The 21662-nt window shown below is 41.8% G+C and overlaps 1 protein-coding gene across 2 annotated transcripts in view; it reads left to right on the forward strand.

Annotated features, from left to right (window-relative positions):
* The window catches only part of RNF11 (ring finger protein 11), a 44718-nt gene extending 25828 nt beyond the window's left edge, over positions 1-18890 (forward strand). For both annotated transcript variants that reach the window (XM_020788113.3, XM_020788114.3), the window contains exons 2-3: positions 1189-1358; positions 16172-18890. In XM_020788113.3, coding sequence (XP_020643772.1) covers positions 1189-1358; positions 16172-16343 — 342 coding nt within the window. In that variant the 3' untranslated portion in view covers positions 16344-18890. The remainder of the gene's footprint in view (positions 1-1188; positions 1359-16171) is intronic.
* The last annotated feature ends 2772 nt before the right edge of the window (positions 18891-21662 follow it).

Consider the following 21662-nt stretch of genomic DNA (forward strand, 5'->3'; position numbering starts at 1 on the left):
TGTTGCTGTACCCAGGCTCTGGAACTGTCCCACACAGGAAGCCAGACTGACCCCATCTTTGCTGCCGTTCCACAAGTCTTTTCTTTTCAGACAGCCGTTTTCTTAGTGATTGGTTGTCCAAGAGGAGTTTTTACATGGATTGTTGTTCCTTGTTGATTTGAATGTGTTTTTAGTGTTCATTTTGTTTACTATCTTTAGTGTGGTTTTTGTTTGATTTGTTTTTAATTTTTGCATACTTATTTTCAATATTTAATTACTGTCTTTTAATGATGTAAGATGCCTTGAGTCCTTTTTAAGGAGGAAGGTGGAGTAAAATTATTTTAAATAAATGAAACAAATATTATGGTAAAAATAGTGGATCCAGAGTACTGTGGTACTCAGCAAAGCTCCAAACACTGATAGAGGGTGTGTTTTTTTGCAGTTGTTTCCCCTTACTTCCTGAGATGCTGATTTAAAGAGCTAAAGGGCCATTGGTGAAAGTCATCTTCTTACCCTCGTCTCTGAATTTTGAACAAAAGTAGTCCTCCCATTCATGCAATAGCCAATCTAGATCCAGCTCATCTGGGATCAGGATGAATATGAATGTTGAATTTTGTTTTCCTAAATAGTTATCTTCATTTACTTTAAAGAGTGTACATGTGTTTCTGTGAATAACCTGTGTTTTGTTATACCTGCTATTCAGTTAACACTTCATTTGTCTGTAAGGCTTTATAAGCTCTAAATAACTGCTTGTTTAAGAAGCAGGTAATGTTGGTTTCTCTTCGTGGGAATAGTGCTTCGTAATGTAAGAGTTGAAATGCATCATCTCTACATTGGCAAGCTAGAAGTCAATCAATTAGCGAAGCCTGCATGCATAATTAGCCTGTTTTCTTGTCAAGTTTGTACATCTGTTTAATCCATAGAGATCTCCTGGAGACAAAATTAAATGGTCTTTACAGAGAACAGCCTAAAAAAGATCAATGCCAGCTTCCCAGTGAAGTTGGCATCACTGTTATTCTGTTCTGCATAATTAAGCCATACAACTGTGGACAAAAACAGATATGTCATCCAAATAGTTTTCTGCTAGAAAAAGAAATATGATTAAATATTTTATATACTGTACTTTAGAATCTTTTATGTTATGAGCTTAAAATTAACAACACAAACTTATGTGCTTTCTTTCTGTTCCCCCACCCTTTTGAATGTTAGGAACAGGTTCCAGTTCCAGTTTACCATCCAACTCCAAGCCAAACCCGCCTAGCAACACAGCTTACAGAAGAAGAACAAATTAGGATAGCGCAACGGATAGGTCTTATACAGCACCTGCCGAAAGGAGTCTATGACCCAGGAAGAGATGGCTCAGAGAAAAAGATTAGAGAGTAAGTAAAGAAGTACCACTATTTATGATAACCTACCCAGTTGTTCCTAGTATCTTTTGGTGAGGTAGAAGGCAGAGTGGCTAACTGTAAGTAGAGACAAGATCCATAACAAGGGGAGCAAGAGATAAGCAGCAAAATATGGTAGCTGTGGTCAATTTGACTGTGGGCTGTAAGAAATTAAAGAAACTCCATACTGCAGCACAGGCATTTGAGATGGAAGGGTGCCAGAAGGGAAGTGGCCAGTATCCCCTACCCTTAACAGTAGATCACTCAAGAGTCTTGTTGACTTACTGATATACTACTTTCTACTTCTTTTCTACCTGGATTATCTGCCATGCTTTTCTCTTTGTTGTTTTGAAAGACAATTTTTTGTTCCCATATATTTCTGTTATCTTGGGGTGCTTCAAATGACACTTTTATTTTAGAATGGTCCTGCCTTACATATAGAATTTAAGGGGAAGGAAGCTTGATCAGAGAGCATCAACTTCCATTTGTAGCCCTCCAATTCATTAATCTGTTTGCAACCCTCCAATTAATTAATTAATTAATTAATTAATTAATTAATTAATTAATTAATTAAATTCATTGAATGTTATTAATATGCCACCTTTCCCCCAGACGATCCAAGGCAACTCACAACTAAAATGATACAATAATAAGTTTTTTAAATGCCATAAAAAGTTTATTAACAACAATTACACATTTGTCAGTATTAAAATCAAGATTTAGAACAACTTTAACAGTATTTAGGTAAAGGTAAAGGTTCCTCTTGACATTTAGTCCAGTCGTGTCCCTGTTTCCCGCTCATCCCTGCTTTCAAGCCATAGAGCCAGCGGTTGTCTGAAGACAGTTTTCGTAGTCACGTGGCTAGACACAGAACACCGTTACCTTCCCACCGAGGTGGTACCTATTTATCTACTCACATTTATATGCTTTCAAACTGCTAGGTTGGCAGGAGCTGGGACAAGTGATGGGAGCTCACTCCGTCGTGTGGATTTGATCTTACAACTGCTGGTCTTCTGACCTTGCAGCACAGAGGCTTCTGCAGTTTGACCCACACTGCCCCCACGCCCCCAAAAAGTATTTAAGAATCTCTAAATTGAATAAATATAGTATTCTTGAGACCCCCACTTATTGCTGAAAAGCTGTCTGAAAAGAACTTTGCCTTAGAACAGAAGGACAAGGGGGAGTGGGCCAAGCAACTTAATGAGGCAGCACATTCCAAGCTTGGGAGCATCCACTGAGACGGCTTTCTCTCATGTCTTCACCAAAGGAGCCTGGGAAGGTGGTGGACTCAAGCCATATAGGGCTTTATAGGTAATAACCAGCACTTTGAATTGGCCTCCAAAACAAACTGGCAGTAAGGGCATTAAATGCTCCATGCAACCAGCACCAGTCATCAGTTTGGCTCCAGCACCTTGAAAGTTTGACTGTGAGTATCATGGCAGCAACTACTTTTACCTCCCAGAGTTAGCTAATTAGCTTCCTGTTTTCTAATTAGATTTTGGCATGAGACTCCTGTGATTTCTTAGTTTTCAGACATCTCTCCGATACTAATTCTCAGCTCTAATAATATTATGTTTCTGTCCTTAGATCTTTGCTTAGCCCTTCCATTAACTTTCTGCAGAAGCCTTCCCACCATTCTTTATCCTGATAGTATCTTAATATTTATGCTTTCTATTAGGGACCATAAAATCTGCAGTGTAGTAGATACTGTTCATACAGTGCTTGTAAGCATTAGTTTGAATTTTTCAAATATGCCTATTAGGGGCATACATAGTTCAGTGGTTCTTCTTCATAGCCTCTGTAAATCACACCCTGGGTGATCCACGCTTGCGCGGAGCCTAATCAGAAGATTCTAGAGCTTCTGCAGTAGCAATAAATAACATTAGAATAATCCCCCCCCCCCAGTATAAGTACCTTGGCGCCAAGCGTCCCCTTTCAGTTTCTTTCAACTGCTGCATTGAGAACCTCATAGTTCTGCTTCTGTGAGTAAAGTGAAAGAGCTTAATATTGATTCCTTTTTATTCTTATTTCATTTTTCTTATTACATTTATCAGTTTTTTTCTTCTCCGCAATTGGCCTCCCGCCCCCCTCCATCCAACCCCATTTTCTCTTAATTCGTTTTTCTCTAAATTCATGGCCCCTTTGGGCCCATTTAAAGACAGATCCAATACTTTGGCCCTCTCATGGGAAGAGAAGACTCCCTGGAAAAGACCCTGATGTTGGGAAAGTGTGAAGGCAAGAGGAGAAGAGGACAACAGAGGATGAGATAGTTGGACAGTGTCATTGAAACTACCCACGTTCAGCACGCTCATCGGGTTGCCATTTGCCCCAACTAGTGCTCTTTTTGACAAACTGCATCTACCAGCCGACTGGGCATTTTACCTGGTTTGATGGTACCATCTAGCAGTCTGCCTCCCTCTCGACAGCCATCAACGTTGAAATCGCCGTACCACCAAGACTCTACTATACCTCAAGCCACTCCCTACCTGGCACCGAAAAAGCCCAGAATGGTCGAGCAATTCTCTTCCACTTGTGAGGCTTTTACAGCCCCAGCCTCCTGATAATTTCCTACCAGACTAGAGGATGGAAATCATTCTTCATGCTCAGCATCACCAGCATCCGTATATTTTATTGCTATGCTGTTTAGACATCACAGGAACACAGGCTCTGATATCGATGATCCTCGATACTCATCCTGGTCCATGGACACCCGCTCCATCCTGTTACCTCCACAAGATTCCTGTCCTTCATTGAATCCAAGACATCGACCCTGACACTGTTATGATACTGGGCTGGACACCGAGGTCCATCCACACCAGACAAGGTCCATGGACACTCAAGTGCCCTCTTTTAATGTTGACAACCCTCAACATGGATGGATGTCCATGGACATGCCACCTCCATCTATCTCGGGTTATAACCGACAATACTATGAATTCCAGCCTGTCGACACTGAAGTTGATCGACAGTCTGTTGACTCCAGACGTGACCTTGAAGGCTCTCACCATGGATCTTGACCTCAGACTCCATCGGTATTACTCACCTTGCCAGAATCTGACATTGTCAGTACCGACCCACTGTCACCGGCAGAGGATTTCCAGACTTATACCCAACTTATGATTCATATGGCTAAGTTTCTCGATCTCCAGATCCACCCTCTGTCGATGGAACCAGCTGATCATCTATACGATCTGTAAAGACACTACTACTCTGGTACACATATCAGTGTTACCATCCCTCTTTAGCACTGCACAACGATCCTGGACAAAACCAGCCTCCTCCCATACGATGTCTAAACGGATCGATAATCTCTTTAGAGTTCATGACTCAGGTGCCATTTTTCTCCAGAAACAACCAGCTCCAAATTGTATATTTGTTGAAGCCTCACAATCGAGATCTTGACACCGACAATCCCTCATACCACCAAATAAAGACAGTCGGTGAATAGACTTTATGGGCAGATGGCTCTACTCTTCTGCAGCTTTCACCATGAGAGTCGCTAACTATCAAGGAGCCATGGAAGCTTACCAACACTTCATTTGGGATAATATGTCCACTTTTATTGAATCCCTACTAGAGGATATAAAGATACTAGCCCAAACCTTCCAACAAGAAGGCCTTTTTATTGCTAAGCAACAGATGCTTTCTGCCCGTCACACTGTAGATGCTACAGCGAAGTCTATATCCACTTCAGTAGCCCTTCGCCACTTTTCCTGGCTCAGAACAGCCAACCTAGCTGAAGATGCCCGTGCACATATCAGAGACCTCCCTTTCGATGGGGCAGGCCTCTTTCATGCTGAAACTGATGACATACTAGAAAATGCACAAAAGAAACAATCAGCAGCTAGACATTGGGGAGTCTACCCTTCCTACCAGCAACGTTCTCAACAAAATCAATTCAATAGAGACGACCTTGTAATTCTTACCAGAAGTTTGAATGAGATCCTCCAAGACAAACATCTTACAATCCCTACTTTAAAAATCAAAGAGCCAAATCCCGGCAACAGCCTAGCACTAGGTGAAATGACTGGAATCTCAAACACCATGTTTGACGCTCGTCTGACCGAGATCACAACCCAACCCACCAACCTTGCCCTTTGGAAACACTTACCTACATGGGAATCCATCACCACAGATGCCTGGGTGCTGTCTATCATCAAAAATGGCTACTGCATCCATTTCTTCGACATTCCTCCAGCAACACGTCATCACTCCACCTTCACAAACTCTGCAAATAGAAATAACAAATTTACTTGTCAAAGACGTCACACAACCCATCTATCAAAACAATGGGTATTTCTCTCACTGTTTCACTGTCGCCCTATCTTAGATTTGAGACAACTAAACAAATACATCATTGCCACAAAATTTTATATGATTACCCCAGAATCAGTTCTTCCCTTACTTCGAAAGAATGACTGGTTCACCATCATAGACCTAAAGGATGCTTCTTCATTGTGGCCTCTGTGAATACACACAAAAGGGGTTAAATCAGTGCCTGTGCTAGACCTCTTGGAATATTCTAGAGCTTGAAGAGAAAAGTAACAAAGTTTAGAGCATGCCCCAATAGCGCATGCTCCACCCGCCCCAGCCTCCAGTTCCATTTTACCGCCATCTGGCTAGGAACCTCTTGCTTGAGCTTCGCTAATTTCGTTAGATTTTTCAGTATTTTCTGACCATGGACTGTCTTTCTGACTTCGCTATTCTCCGTTGCCCTGACCTCGGACTACCTTTGACCATTCTCTTTGCCTCACGCTGGGATTTATTGTTTCCGGACAATTACCCGGTCGTTAGCGGGCCATGCACCTTCAATCAACAATCCACATTAGTAAGACTGATATTTTTCTCACCTGATTATGTCCCGTTCCGGTCCCTTCAGCCGCTTTATTGTTTGTGCCCGCAAACTACCCTTTCAGGATGGTCATGATTGCTTTGTTCTTTGTCTTGGGGAATCCCACCAGCCTGGCAGTTGCAAGCACTGTAAAAAGTTTACAAAAGCCGCAATTAAAGCACACCAACAGAGATTAAAATATCACCTGCGGGATAAAACTCTTTCGGCATTGCAACCATCCGAAATTGAGATCTCTTCCCCTTCTGCCACACCACGCGCTGACGTTCGTGCAACTTCTCCTCAGTTGCCTTTGGCTGTTCCTAAGAAAAAGCCCGCCAAAATTTCTGCTGGCTTAAAGAAAACCTACACCTCGACGTCGAAGGCATCTTCCTCTGCTTCAGTTAAATGCACCAAACAAACCAAGCCAATAGGTTCGACTAAATCTAAAGAACCCCTCAAACAACTGCCTCCAGTCTCGGCATCGATTCCTTCACCGATTTTGGAGGACTCTTCCTGGGATCGGGAATCAATGTCTCAGGGAGGAACCTCGCTACCTCCTAGACAAGCGGAGCCAATACTACCTGTGGGTCTGACATCTCTGATCCCGAGCCAACTTGTACAAGCTACCACAAGTTTGGCTTCTGGCCCAGATAGCCCTGTGTCCACCGGGCGGCCATCTCCGGCTTCTTCTTCGGCATTGGTTCAGTCGAGACCGACTTCGCCTCCACACAAGAGAGCTAAAAAGACTAAGCATTTACTCCCTGACTGACACTGTTCTCGTCATCGGTCGTCTTGATGTTGACATAAGAAACACTACTACTCTGACGACTCCAAAACTGACCCAAAAAAGCACCGCCATTGGCGTCTACGAGACTCCTCCGAATCGGAATCCTCTTTGACATCGACTGATCGTCATAGACGAAAGAAGAGGTTGAGACGTTCATATTCCTCGACATCCTCCTCCTCTCTTTCTACATCTCCCCGTCAACATCGACACCAAAAAATTGTCGACGTCGACAAAAACGATAAACAAACACATCGCCCCCAAGACTGCACAGGCTCAACAAGAACCTGTGCCACCTTTTTCGGCATCGACAGTCTTGTCATCTTCCTGACACACTAAGTCTACATCTACTACTATGGAAAAACATCGTAAAAGACAACACTCACCTTCCATGTCAGAAGAAGAGGCAGACATTTCAACTAACTCCTATCCTCCTGATGACACTCATCATGATGCATCAGCAGATGATCTACCTGAAGGAGAAATAATGGGTTCAGATGCAGCTGACCCCCACCCCTCATCTCCATCTGAGGATTTTTCCTTCTATGTGCAAATGGTATCTAGAATGGCTAAGATACTAAAAATGGACACAGAACAAACTAAACCGCCAACTGAGGATTTGATTTTCGGTGACATTAATCAAGAGCGCACCCCACCGCCAAGCTTAGCATTCATCCCTGTTCTTATGGACTTGATAAGAGATGCTTGGAATCAACCATCTACTTCTACACCCATTTCAAGGCGTACAGAGAATCTTTAACGTGTCCATGGAGAAAACACCAATTTTCTCCTAAAACATCCTGTCCCCAATTCCTTAATTGTGGAGACAAGTTCCTCTGTCCTAGGAGGACTCCAAGGTTCATGTTACACCTACTAACAGAGAAGGGAGAAAGTTGGAAGTCCTGGGTAGAAAGATGTAGTCTTTAATCTCCTTTCTCCTTAGAATGACAAACTACTTAACAGCAATGAGCGCCTACCAGAAGTAATTATGGTTGAGAATCCTTCCAGCTCTGAAATTAATGCCTGAAGACATACGCCAGGGTTTTATACAGTGGTGCCCCGCATAGCAACGATAATCCGCTCCGGAAAAATCGTCGCTATGCGAAAAGAAAAAGCCCATAGGAATGCATTAAACCCCGTTTAATGCATTCCTGTGGGCTTAAAACTCACCTTTAAGCGAAAATCTTCCATATGGCCGCCATTTTCACTGCCCGGTATGCGAGGAATCGGCGCAAAAACACAGCGGGTGGCCTTTTTTCCCCGGTGGCCATTTTGGAACCGTGATCAGCTGTTTTTAAAACATCGCTATGTGAAAATCGGTAAGTGAAACAGCTTACCGATCATCGCAAAGCGATTTTTTACCATTAGAAGCATTGTTATGCGATCGCAAAAAATCCATCGCTATGCAGATTCGTCGTTAAATGAGGCGCTCATTAAGCGAGGCACCACTGTACATACTTATGAAGAGGCTCAGATAGTCTCTAAGCATCAGAGACTAGCATCAGGTCATGCTGCTGCTGCTGCCGCCAAGGTTCTGATGTCTACTGTCACCCTCAGACGTCATGCCTGGCTTAGAACCACTACAATCTTGGACAATGTAAAAACAAGAATAGAAAACCTGCCCTTTGATGCTAAGGCCCTCTTTAATGAAAAAACAGACAGTAATTTGGACAAACTTAATAAGATGAAGAAAACAGAGAAATCATATTTTGTGCAACAGCAACCAAGATTTTCCAAATATCAATGGCGTAGACCCTACTCACAATATTCTCAATCTTCACAATACTCACAATCTTCTCAATCCTTCCATCCTTTTAAAGGCCAAGGTCCATCCAAATCATCACAGGCAGCATCTTCTTCATCCGCCTTCCGTTCCCAGTCCACACAGCATCAGCAATCCTACAGACCTCCTGCAAAGAAATCAAAACATTATTTTTGACTTCCCCTTACCTCTGACCGGACGGAAACATCCAACACAACTTCATCCATACTTACAAAACTGGACAGCCATAACCACAGATACCTGGGATCTAAACATCATTCAATCAGGATACCAACTGAAACTAATAGAATATCCTCCTTTGGGACAGGTAAAACTCACTCTCTTCAACCCTGTCCTAGAAGAGGAAATTCGCACCCTATTACAGAAATGTGCCATCCAAAAAGTCCCCAGAAGAGACATTAAAAACGGGTTTTATTCTTGCTACTTTGCAGTTCCAAAGAAAGGCGGGGGAATCAGACCAATCTTAGATCTAAGAAAGCTGAATACTTACTTCAAGCAAAACGCTTCAGGATGGTCACCCTAGACTGCATCATTTGTTGAGAAAAAAGGACTGGTTTGTGCTAGTGGACCTCAAAGATGCCTACTTCCACGTGACAATTCATCCAAATTACAGAAAGTATCTTCGGTTTATTTTCCAAGACAACATTTACCAGTACTTGGCTCTTCCATTCGGGTTGTCCACGGCACCAAGGACATTCACAAAGTGCATGGCACCAGTGGCAGCGTTTCTACGTGTACAAGGAATCCAGGTTTACCTGTACATAGACGACTGGCTGATAGTCTCTCCCTCCAGACGTCAAGCCATCAAAAACACCAAGTTCGTCCTACACACTCTAAAAAGCCTAGGCCTCACAATCAATGTAAAAAAAATCAAGTCTCAAGCCTTCCCAAGTCATAAACTACATAGGAGCCAGACTGGACTCCAATGTAGGCAGAGTATTCCTTCCCTCAGAATGAATCCAGAAAATAAGAACTGCTGTACACAAGTTCAAACCACACAGGATGGTCTCTGCTGAACACACCCAACACCTTCTGGGACTCATGGCATCCACAACACCTGCCTTGGCCCATGCAAGACTAAAGATGCACTCCTTACAAGTTTGGTTTCTGTCCCTCTTCAATCCCATTCACGACAGCCAAAGAAAACGTCTTTGTGTCTCTCCAGAACTTGCACAACAACTACAGTGGTGGACATTTCTTCCACATCTCATGATCGGCCATCCCTTCAGACCCCTCCAGCTCACAATCCAAGTCACAACGTACGCCAGCCCCATCGGCTGGGGGGCACATTGCGGCCATCATCAAATTCACGCTTTGTGGTCCCAGCAGGATAAGTACTACATATCAACCATCTGGAACTGCTAGCAGTCACAAAGGCGTTTAGAGCCTTTCTACCTCTGATACGTGGTTGTGGTGTTCAGCTGGTCACCAACAACACCACGACCATGTACTACATCAACAAACAAGGAGGGACACATTCCAGATTTCTTTTGTATCTCACAATCCACCTATGGGAATGGTGCTACCAACATCACATCTTCCCAGTGGCAATTCACATTTCCACCGCAGACAACGAGACAGCAGACAAACTCAGCAGGTTGACCAGTCACATGAATGGGAGTTGAAATCTACACCTCTCTGTGTCATCATTGGGGGGGTTCCCAAGATAGACCTGTTTGTGAGTCATCTCAACAGAAAATGCAACCTCTACGCCTCCAGAGCGGGTCACGGGAAGGACTCTGGGAGACACATTCATGATTCCCTGGAACAAAGACCTACTCTACCTTTTCCCTCCAATCCCCCTGGTACAAAGGACTTTGATCAGACTACGTCACACGAAATCAGAGGCGATACTAATAGCACCATACTGGCCTCAACAAGCCTGGTTTCCTACGCTTCAAGCAATGGCTTTAGACATGGTCAAGCTGCCACCTCTACCACATCTTCTCACGCAGAATGCAGGCACTGTTCTTCACCCAGAGGATCTCCTCTCTATCAAGGAGGTCCTAGATAGTGCTAGGAAGCCCTCTACTACTCGCCTATACTCCTACAAATGGAAGAGTTTTACTAACTATGCAGAAACTAGACACCTTCAGACTTCTCCTGTGTCAATTTCCACTCTGCTACAATACATTATTTATTTGATCTCAGCCTTTCTCGACTCTGAAAGTCTACATAGCTGCCATTGTATCTTTCCAACCCAGGGAATCTAGCTCAGCACGCCTATTCTCCCATCCCACACTCAAGGCGTTCCTTAAGGGTCTTGCCAACCTTAGACCTCCTACTAAATTACCTACACCTCAATGGTCTCTTCAGGTGGTTCTCCACGCACTAGCTCGACTACCTTTTGACCCAATGGCGACTTGTGACCTTAGGTTGCTCTCCTTTAAAACTTTATTCCTTGTGGCCATTACGTCAGCAGGGAGAGCCAGTGAACTTGCAGCTCTCCGTTCAGACCAACCGTATGTACAATTTTTTAGAGACAAAGTGATATTACACCTGGAATTGTCCTTCTTACCTAAAGTGGTTTCTGAATTTCACGTAAATCTGCTACTATTACTGCCTACTTTCTGCTCAGATCCAAAAACTGACAATGAGTGCATGCTTCACACCCTTGATGTGAGAAGAGCCTTAGCATTCTGTTTCTCGCACTAAAGACTTCCGCACTTCACCTAAGCTATTCCTGTGCTTCTATGGCAATAAGAAAGGATCTCCAGCATCTTCGTCAACCCTCTCCAAATGGCTTGTCTCTACCATTTCCTTGGCATATGAAATCCAACACAGGACTCACCTAACGGCCTTAGGGCTCATTCCACCAGAGCCATGGCTACCTCTACAGCCCTTCTACGTGGCATTGATATTCCTGACATCTGTAGGTGTGCCACTTGGTCTAATGTCTCTACCTTTATAACTTACTACAGACTGGACCTGAGGGCTAAGAGAGAGACGAGCTTCGGGAGAGCAGTATTGACATTCATACTTCAGTGACGTCCCACCTTCCGGTAAGTGGGCGTGCTAGTCACCCTTTTGTGTGTATTCACAGAGGCCACAATGAAGAAAGACAGGTTACTTACCTGTAGCCATGGTTTTTCAAGTGGACGTCTGTGAATTCACACAGTCCCGCCCTGCCTCCCCACTATCCGTCACTAAACATGTCTAGCATAGCTCAGGCTATTGTGGCGGATAAATGGAACTGGGGGCTGAGGCAGGTGGAGCATGCCCTATTGGGGCAACTTAAACTTTGTTACTTTTCTCTTCAAGCTCTAATATTCCAAGAGGTCCAGCGCAGGTGCTGATTTAACCCCTTTTGTGTGAATTCACAGAGGTCCACTTGAAGAACTATGGTGACAGGTAAGTAACCTGTCTTTACTTTCATATTTCAATACATCCCACACAGAGAAAATTCCTCCATTTTCAAATAGGATCACAGGCTTACCAATTCAAAAGCCTCCCATTCGGCCTTGCAACAGCTCCAAGAGTATTCACCAAGTGCATGGCACCAGTAGCTGCTTACCTCAGACTTCAAAACATTCTCATCTTTCCATATATCGACAATTGGCTCCTAGTAGCACACTCCCATCTCAAAGCTCAATGAGACACCTGCTTCACCCTCACCCTCCTTCGCAATCTCGGTCTTACTGTCAACAAACAGAAATAAAGTTTAAAACCTGCAAGGACTGTACATTACATAGGCACACTCATAGATTCCATACAAGCCCGTGCCTTTCTCCCTACGAACAAGAGACAAAACTTGATCATCTTGCTTTAGGGTTTCACCCCTCATGCCTTAATTCCCGCTATAACAGTACAACTGGTTTTAGGCACTATGGCCTCTATGACATCAGTCATACAACATGTACGGCTAAAAATGAGATCTCTCCAGTCCTGGTTTCTCGCCCTATTCGATCCATTAACAGACCTTCCTCGCACTCTCCTGAGGGTCACTCCAGAACTCACCTCCTAACTTCAGTTGTGCCATTTACCTCCCAACCTTTCTGTTGGGCGGCCATTTCAACAACCGCGTCCGCAAATACAAATCACTACTTACGTCAGCCACATGGGCTGGGGGGCTCACTGCAAATCCCTCAAGATTCATGCTAAATGATCTCTCAGAGAGAAATTGCTCCACATAAATGAATTAAAGCTATTGGCAGTCATAAAAGCCTGCAGATCTTTCAGTAACCTTCTTGTAGGCAAAATGGTACAGATTGCCAACAACAACACCATGGCAGTGTACTACATCCTCAAACAAGGCGGCATCCACTCTCCAAGTCTCCTCTACTTAGTGGTCGACCTCTGGGAGTGGTGTCTACAACATCACATCTGTCTCACAGCTTTACACATCGCTGGTCACGACAACGACCTAGCAGACTTGCTCAGCTGCACAAATGCTCAAGTTCATGAGTGGGAACTAGATCAAACAATATTCCGTCAACTTTGCCAGAAATGGGGCACACCAACTCTCGATCTCTTCGCCTCCCAAACAAATCGAAAGTGCAAACTATACTGCTCCCGAGCGAGAATTGGCAAACACTCCCAAGGAGATGCATTTGTCAGCCGTTGGCCCCAAACCCTTACTTACCTTTTCCCGCCGTTCCCGCTCCTCCACAAAGTTATGGTCTGTCTGCAACAAGGCAAAACCAATTCCATCATTATAGCCCCTTGGTGGCTGAGACAGACTTAGTTCCCAGTTCTCCGCAGTCTCTCGTCAGACATCCACCACCTCCCCTGCCTGCCACACCTCCTCATACAGAACAACTCCCAAGTCCTTCACCCAGACTTGCCTGTTCTACATCTGGCAGCATGGAGGATTCCCCCTCGCTAATGGACATTCTCCATCAGGCTAAGAAACCATCCATAAGGAAGGCTTACCTATATAAATGGAAGAAATTGACGCCACCAAGGCAGTGGCATCTTCTACAGCTTTTCTCCATGGCGTACCTCTTCCAGACGTCTGTGCCTCTGCCACCTGGACACAGCCATCCACCTTTAACCATCATTCTAGACTTGACCTCCACCAGAAGTCTGATGCGGCCTTTGGATGTGCTGTTCTAGCCTCTACCTTGGTGTGACACCCTGCCTCTGGGTAAGACAGCTTATTAGTCATCCAGGGTGTGACTCACAGAGGCCACAAAGAAGAACAACAGGTTACCCACCTGTAATTGTAGTTCTTCAAGTGGACCTCTGTGATTGACACATCCCACCCGTCCTCCTCTGTCACGCCATTCTGCTTACTCTAAGTGGTGGTTGACATAACTGAAAGGGGATGCTTGACGCCAAGGTACTTATACAGGGGGGAGAGGTTTATTCTAATGTGTTTATTGCTACCACAGAAGCTCTAGAATCTTCCGATGAGGCTCTGTACAGGCACAGATCACCCAGGTTGTGAATCACAGATCCACTTGAAGCACTACAATTACAGGTGAGTAACCTGTCATTCCCAACCTTGGGTAACCCAGGTTTTCTTGGACTGCAGTTCCCAGAAGCCTTCACCAACAGATGTTGTACTCAGGATTTCTGGGAGTTGTAGTCCAGAAATATCTATCTGGATGACCCAAGGTTGGGAACCACTGCCATACTTATTTAACAGTGTGTTTAGGTTTAATATTGCCCCTACATTGTTGTGTATACAAAGCAGAATACTAGCTGAGAATTTATACCTGCCATGCTAAAGATTGCTGCTTTCTCTGAATGCTCATTAGTGGTTTCAGAATTGTAGATATTAGACTTCAACTCCTATTATCTCCATCATTGGCTATGATTGATAGGAGTGTTGGGAATTACAGTCTAGGAGACTACAAATCGAGATTACAAGCTGATCCAACATTGCCAGCCAATTTGTGAAGATGGGTTTATAAGGCAAGAAGCCATGTGATCGTATGTCTTGCTGAGACCCTAATGTAGTCATAAATTTGTTTCCAGATATAACTGTTGAAAAATCATAAGGCAAAAATCAGTTTCCATCTGCACTGGATACAGGTGCTGAAATCCTGCTTTGTACGTTACGCCACATCAGGCTGATGTCATAATCAACTACAATTTTTCTGAAACAAAACATTGATTTCTCCCCTGAACATCCCAAGACTTGTGGCATCCCTTTTGTTGTCAGACGGTGTGTGTGTGTGTGTGTGTGTGTGTGTGTGTGTGTGTGTGAGAGAGAGAGAGAGAGAGAGAGAGAGAGAGAGAGAGAGAGAGTGAGTGAGAGAGAGAGACTAATTGCTGAGAACTGCCATTGCCAGTGAAATCATCCCAGTGGCAACCGACATCATCACCATCAACCTTACATTGTATAACTTGCAGAACAAGATTTCTGCCAGTAATTCCCATAAGATCATTAGAAAGCAAATACACTTATAAAAACTCATCCTGTGTAGAGCATATACAGATTGAATTAGATCACAATCACTAACATAGCAAATGTGTATGGATTGGGGTGCTAATCCTTGATTCCCTCCTTGGTCATGGAAATGTGGTCGTATTGGTAAAGGTACTCTCTAAATATCTTGCATACCTTGAAAATCCTATTGGGGCACTATATCAGATGTGACTTGATGGCACATAACAACAAATGGAGTAGTACTGTAGATGATTTCTTCCTGGAACCCAATGTTCTAAAACCTGACAGTGTAAAGAAAGGAAGCTTTCCATGCACATCTGTGTTGGTGTGCTTGGAGGCACTGCTCTCAAAAGCAGATTTACACAAGGATGGAAAGTCTTGACTTCTGAGAAAGTTCAAGTATGGGACTAGTGTTTTGTTATTATTGTAATTCAAAATCTTGTTTTTCCATATGGCAACAGGCAGAAAACTTAACTCCTTTCTGAATCAAAGAACAGTAGTGAAGAAAAACAGTGCATTCTTTACACTAATAAAATTAGTTAAAAGGACAGTAGAAACAAAACTAGCTGGTTTTAGGGGCTCAGTGACATTAGTGTTGTTCTAGTAGTGGCTCCATGGTATGTGAATTCCTATCCCAGGGCAAAGTCTTCAGTAAACCTCAAACTTGATAACCAGAGGATATTCAAATTACTGGAATTGAAACAAAGTTTCAGTCTTGAAAAATTTCTAAATTAATTAATTAAATCTAATTATGGTGTAATCTATATTAACCTAACAAAAATAGAATGCAAATTGTTTCACATCACAGTCCTGTGCACGTTGTTCATTATGTCTCTTTGTGTTCAGTTCCGCTTGCAGGCATAATAAATTAGATACAGATTTTTGATAGTTATATTCTATTCCCCATTTTTGAAGGTTTGAAAAATGTAACAGTGAACACTTTTAACAAAGCTTTTTATTAGTAGTGGAGGGCAGGTTCAGCAAATAACATTGTTTATGCTTTCATGAAAGTAAAAACAACTCAGTAGTTCTGATGACCAGATTTTCTCCATTTTGTTATTTTCTTTTCTAGATGTGTGATCTGTATGATGGACTTTGTTTATGGGGACCCGATCAGATTCCTGCCATGCATGCATATTTACCACCTGGACTGCATAGATGACTGGTTGATGAGATCTTTCACCTGTCCTTCCTGCATGGAGCCGGTTGACGCAGCCTTGTTGTCATCTTATGAGACCAACTGAGCCAGAGCTTCTCTTCTGACCTGCCAAGGAAAACATCCAATTTAATGGGTTTTATCCTTTATCATTCTACCCAAAGAACCAGAGATTACAAAATAAAATCATGCAGAAGAAAAGCTCATTTCCTAGGAAGTTAAGAAAAAAAATATATCCCGAGTAACTGCAGGTATTGAGGGAGGGAGGGAGGTAGAAATACATTTTAGAGAATACAGGGAAAAATAGGATATTATTTTTACAAAAAGCCTTGATCCAGTGCTTAAAAATAGTTGCTCCCTAATAAAGGTCTTTAGCATACCCATTCAGAGGAATTCAGAGTGAATAATGGTAGATGTTAAAAACTAAATTGTGTGAACTCAAATATCATGGAATTTTAATATTTGAGCATCATTGGAATAAATGAGAGTATACTATAGGAGCAGGAGGGAAAGTATGCATAGAAAGGAAATGGATGCTGGAGTATTGTAAAGAAAATAGCAATTTTTGTGTAATTACTTCAGAGGTTCCTGGTATTTGGGTTAATGCTCAATTTACAGAAAAAGAGAGAGAGGGAAAAAGGCTACATTTTATAACACTGGCACAAAAATAGTTTTAAGCTTGTTTGCACAGTTCTTTTTTATCCATTGGAAATGGAATCCATTTTGCCTTAGGTCTTTTTAAATAGTGTGTTCTTATGTTTGGGCTGGCTCTATGCTTGAAAACCAGTTTATTTATAACCTGTTATAAAAGTGCTATATTTTGTTTGTAGTTGGGATTATGTGGACCTCAAAAAGGTCTAGCTTGTAAACAAACTTGAGATGCACTATCTCTTTTCTATGTGACATTTTAATGTTGAGCATATTATACAAAATCAGAAGACAAATCAGTGTTTATCATTCTAGATAACTTATTTTATTGCTTCCTTTTTGACTAAACAAGTTGCAGAAGTCAAACTGAAATTTATTTTACCTTTGTGAATTTAAAGTGGAGCACGACAAAGATGAAGGCAAGATGATTATCAGTTTTCAGAAGCACACACGGAGATTGTTTAGATTTCTGTATTTCAGAAAGTATTACTTTAGACCATATGAAAAAGATACTGCATCTCTCATTTTCTTAGGTTTTAGATTCTAAAGACCACAACGTCACAGTCTCTGTATTAAATGTATCTTTTGTATTCTGCTGGCTGGTATAGCAGTCTATTAGGCAGATGTGAAAAATTTATATTTTATGTTTTGTACAAAAATGCAAAAGTTCATATATGGCATAGAACTATGTAAGATTGATCAAGCAAGCTATCTTCAACTGGTAAAGGTTGTTCTAAGTATTTACATTTTTGAACTTAAAACAAAATAACTTGATAGACAGTCATGCAAAGAAAGTGTAGCTGTTTTAAAAATTAATTTTTAAAAAATCCGCTTAGCATGTGGGATTTTGTCCTCTTAAATGTTCTTTAATGTAACTTTTATACACTTAAAGCCAATACATTGCAAAGTCTTATAGTTTAGCATGAGATGCAGGCTTCATTTAACAGCAGTCGTTTGACAACTGTTTTTTGATTGTTTATAATGGATTGGTGATCTCCAGAGGTCATATCTGGACCTTAGAGGGTTGCATGTGCTCCTGTAACCTCCCCAGCCATTTTTCTTTTTTACTGGAATCCCCCCCCCTCGCACTCTCTAGTGGCCAAAATAAATACAGAATAAAAACATTTTCAATGTTTGGTGATATGGGCCTGAAAACAAGGCAGAATTGCATCTCACAATCCCTGGAGAGCACAAGGAGAATTTTTAGCCAATTTTGCCCACCCCCCAATGGCCCACAGGATGCATGTTGTCCACCCCTGGTTTATGTGATTCCGAGAAACTGTATTTAAGCCAACTGTTTCACTGAAGCTGTACGCTTTACAGTATAGAGTAATTACATGTCAGATTTGTCGAAGATTAGTTGGCAGGATGTAAAAATTTGCATAGTGGCTTATTTATTATCCTGTAGAAAATGCTCCACAAGGCACTGTTGATTATTTCCATTCAGATGCCTCAGCCCACATCCCACTGTGCACACTAATATATACGCACTGCTCTCATGCAAGCAGGCTTCCCCATTTGTTTTGATTAAAAAGGCAGACTGAGCATGCTCAGAATAACTGAACAAAAAGAGATACCGGGGAGGAGATCCATGTGAGCATCAGAATTCACATTATATGCAAAAAAATTGCTCAATAAGGGTGAGAAGATGCAGTCAACGATGTATTCCAAATCATTTCCACACTGTTCCAGTATAAAGGGTGTGGTTATCACAGAAGCATGCAGTTAAAGCTAGTGTAGTCTTGGGCTGATTTTCATTTGTACCAGAACAACAGAAACAATTATGTTGTTCTATATTACAGGAAGTAAATCTGAGAAAGAAACAAAAGTGTGCAATATTTGCAGTAGTTAACCATACTACCTTATCATTCCATGTGTTGTTTTCCGTAAATGTTGATGTCTTTCTTGTCACGTCTTATAGCCAGACTTTTCTTCTATTTTACCTTGGATTGTTAAAGCTGGCAAATGAACAATTTTTAAACACCAATGTAATGTCCTTGTTGTTTCTTTGAAGATTCTGGGTTGGATAACTCATAAAGGAAAATGTGCATTTCTTTCTCTTACAATATTATACCTCTAGGATGTTGAATCTTTCACACAGTTAGATGCCAGAGACAACAAGACATGAAAACAAAGCTGTGTTATCTCCCATTAGACAAATAAAAAGAAAAACCCAACAGCAAGTTATTTGCCAAATATGTATTAAGGCAAACTCATGTAAACAGATAGTGTTTTTCTTGTAAAAGTACAGTGCTTTTAGAATTAGCATCTTTTCTAGTTATGCTCTTTAGGAAAAAGACGATATGGGAGAAAAATACCATGAGGAAGCATATTGTTTCACAGATGTAGGTACTTTTGACAAATTAACCATTTAAACCACCAATTTTTAAAGTTAAGCTGTTAATTAAAATCTGTATAAAGGGCTAAGGTTGAAGAGACTTAAAAAAAACTAAATACAGGTCTATTAAGCACTCTTAAGACCATTGATTTGTGATAAATATTTTGTTGCTCTCATCTGTTTCCAAAACAGCAAACCAAATTTGAATGCATTTTAAAACCCATTTCTTCATAACAGGTATACACACTCTGTTATGTATATAGTGACATGTTTTCTTTTAAACCTCAGGTGCTTAGTTGAACAGCTTCTGTAAAAACAATATATTATTTTTCTATACATTACATATTGTATTAATAATAATAATCATGTGCCATCAAGTCAATTCTGACTTATGGCAACCCTTTTCAAGGTTTTCCAGGTAGAGAATACTCAGAAGGGGTTTACTATTCTCTTCTTCTGGGGGAGTTCTGGGACTGTGCAGCTTGCCCAAGGCCACCGAGGCTGGCTGTACTTGCAGAAGGCACAGTGGGGAATCAAACTCCCAACTTCTGGCTCTGCGGACAGATACCTACATCACAGAGTTAATGACTGCACATATATATTATACCAAAGTTAACAATTAACTTCAAGCAATATTAAGTTATTATACAAAAGTAAACTTCAGGTAGTAGCTCCAAAAAGTAATTGGTATTTTAGTCTAGTAAGAGTTCACAGGTCCTATACACAGTTCCTGCGGAGCCACATCTGCTTCCCATATAATTTGCCCAGAAGGCGAAGCCACTTGGACAGTGAGCACAGTGTTTAGAAGATAACCTCCTACACTTACAGCAAAATTCTGAATAAAAGATTATCTTGCCTACCAAATATGATAGGAAACAAAGCATTCTTCTAAACTTAGTTCTTCTTATGTGTGGCCATTCATGTCAGCTGAGTGGACTCAGAGGTAGTTTGCAATTGTTCTTCAAAACGGCAATAACTGTGTGTGAACTGTTGCGTTACAAAGTACTGAGCTATCAATTGCTTAGCAAGCCTCTGTAACCCTGTAGCAGCATAGGTTGCATACCTTTTATAAAAATACATGTTGCATTTACTTTATGGTATGTTCTACTTTTCTCAGCTGGCTGTCATCTGTAATCAACATATTTTCATTGGGGATGGCATCAGATTATAGAACAGTTCAATTGCATACATGTAAAATCATTGGTAAGGAACCACAACTTCCTAAATTCTGCTGGCTTGTGTTTGGAGGATAGCTCACCTACTTTCTCTGCATTCAGTGCTTTTTCTCCATTTCCATCACAGGTCACAATTGGTAGAATACCTAACTCCAAGGCTGGTGTAGTTTTCTTTCAGCATTACCACAATATTGACTGTAAGTTCCAACAATCTCACAAAACATTGTACTAATACCAACACATACCATTGATTCAAGCTGCATTAAAGAAATTGAAATGTGTCATGATGACGGGATATGTAGGCAGGGAAATGTAAGATGGAGTCAGACAGGTTCTGTATGAGGATAATTTGAGAGACATTGGAGTGTGTTTTTTGTAAGTGCCATAAGAGTGTTTTCCTGAAGACTGTTACAGCCTGGTTCGAGATAGCGATGAAGGTCAAGGATGGATGACCTCATAGAACACTTAGCTGCCGCCTGGTTCATTAGTGTCCCAGATTTAAGCAGAGGTTATTAGCAAAGTCCTCAGATCTGGCACCAGCTTCAAAACCAACAGCGACAATCTACAGTTCCGAGCACCAATGTAACATTACAGCACAAATACCTGAGGAGAAAGTATCCTCAGATTTGGATGATGGCAATAATTCCTCCCCTGCCTCTCTGTCTCCATTTGTCTCTACAGTAGATTTGTTTGTAGGAGACAATACTCCACTGTACCATCTGAAGACCCTGGTTCATATTTCAGTATGATGCTTCATGTGGCAAAATGTTTATGATTGGGTCTCAACAACCACAACAAACTGAAGATCAAGTATTCAGCAGAGTTCCGTGTAGTAAATCTGCACTTTTTAAACTTTCATTCTTACTGGTCCTTTACTGATATGGCAAAGCAATCATGGAATGGACTTTGTACAGTTCAACTCACATCTTGGTGCATAGAGAACCTCTACAGAGTGCAGGAAGGAAGAGCAAACTTCCTTTCTAAGCACCGTACACCAAATTCTTTAACTGTGGAAAATACACAAACAAAAAATAGAGGTCATTCACAATCTAGTCAATAGAGAAGCCAGAGAATTTGATCTCTGTAATGTACTCAGCAGCATTAGGCATGCACACTGCCAACTATCAAACAACAATAGTCACATATCAACAATTTATATGGGAGAAAATTATCCCATTGTTGTGTACCTTATGTGACAGGTTATTGCACTGACCTTCCAACAAGAAGCTCACACACTGGCTGTCCA

Source organism: Pogona vitticeps, chromosome 4 (genome assembly GCF_051106095.1).
Source record: "Pogona vitticeps strain Pit_001003342236 chromosome 4, PviZW2.1, whole genome shotgun sequence".
Classification (NCBI taxonomy): Eukaryota; Metazoa; Chordata; class Lepidosauria; order Squamata; family Agamidae; genus Pogona; species Pogona vitticeps.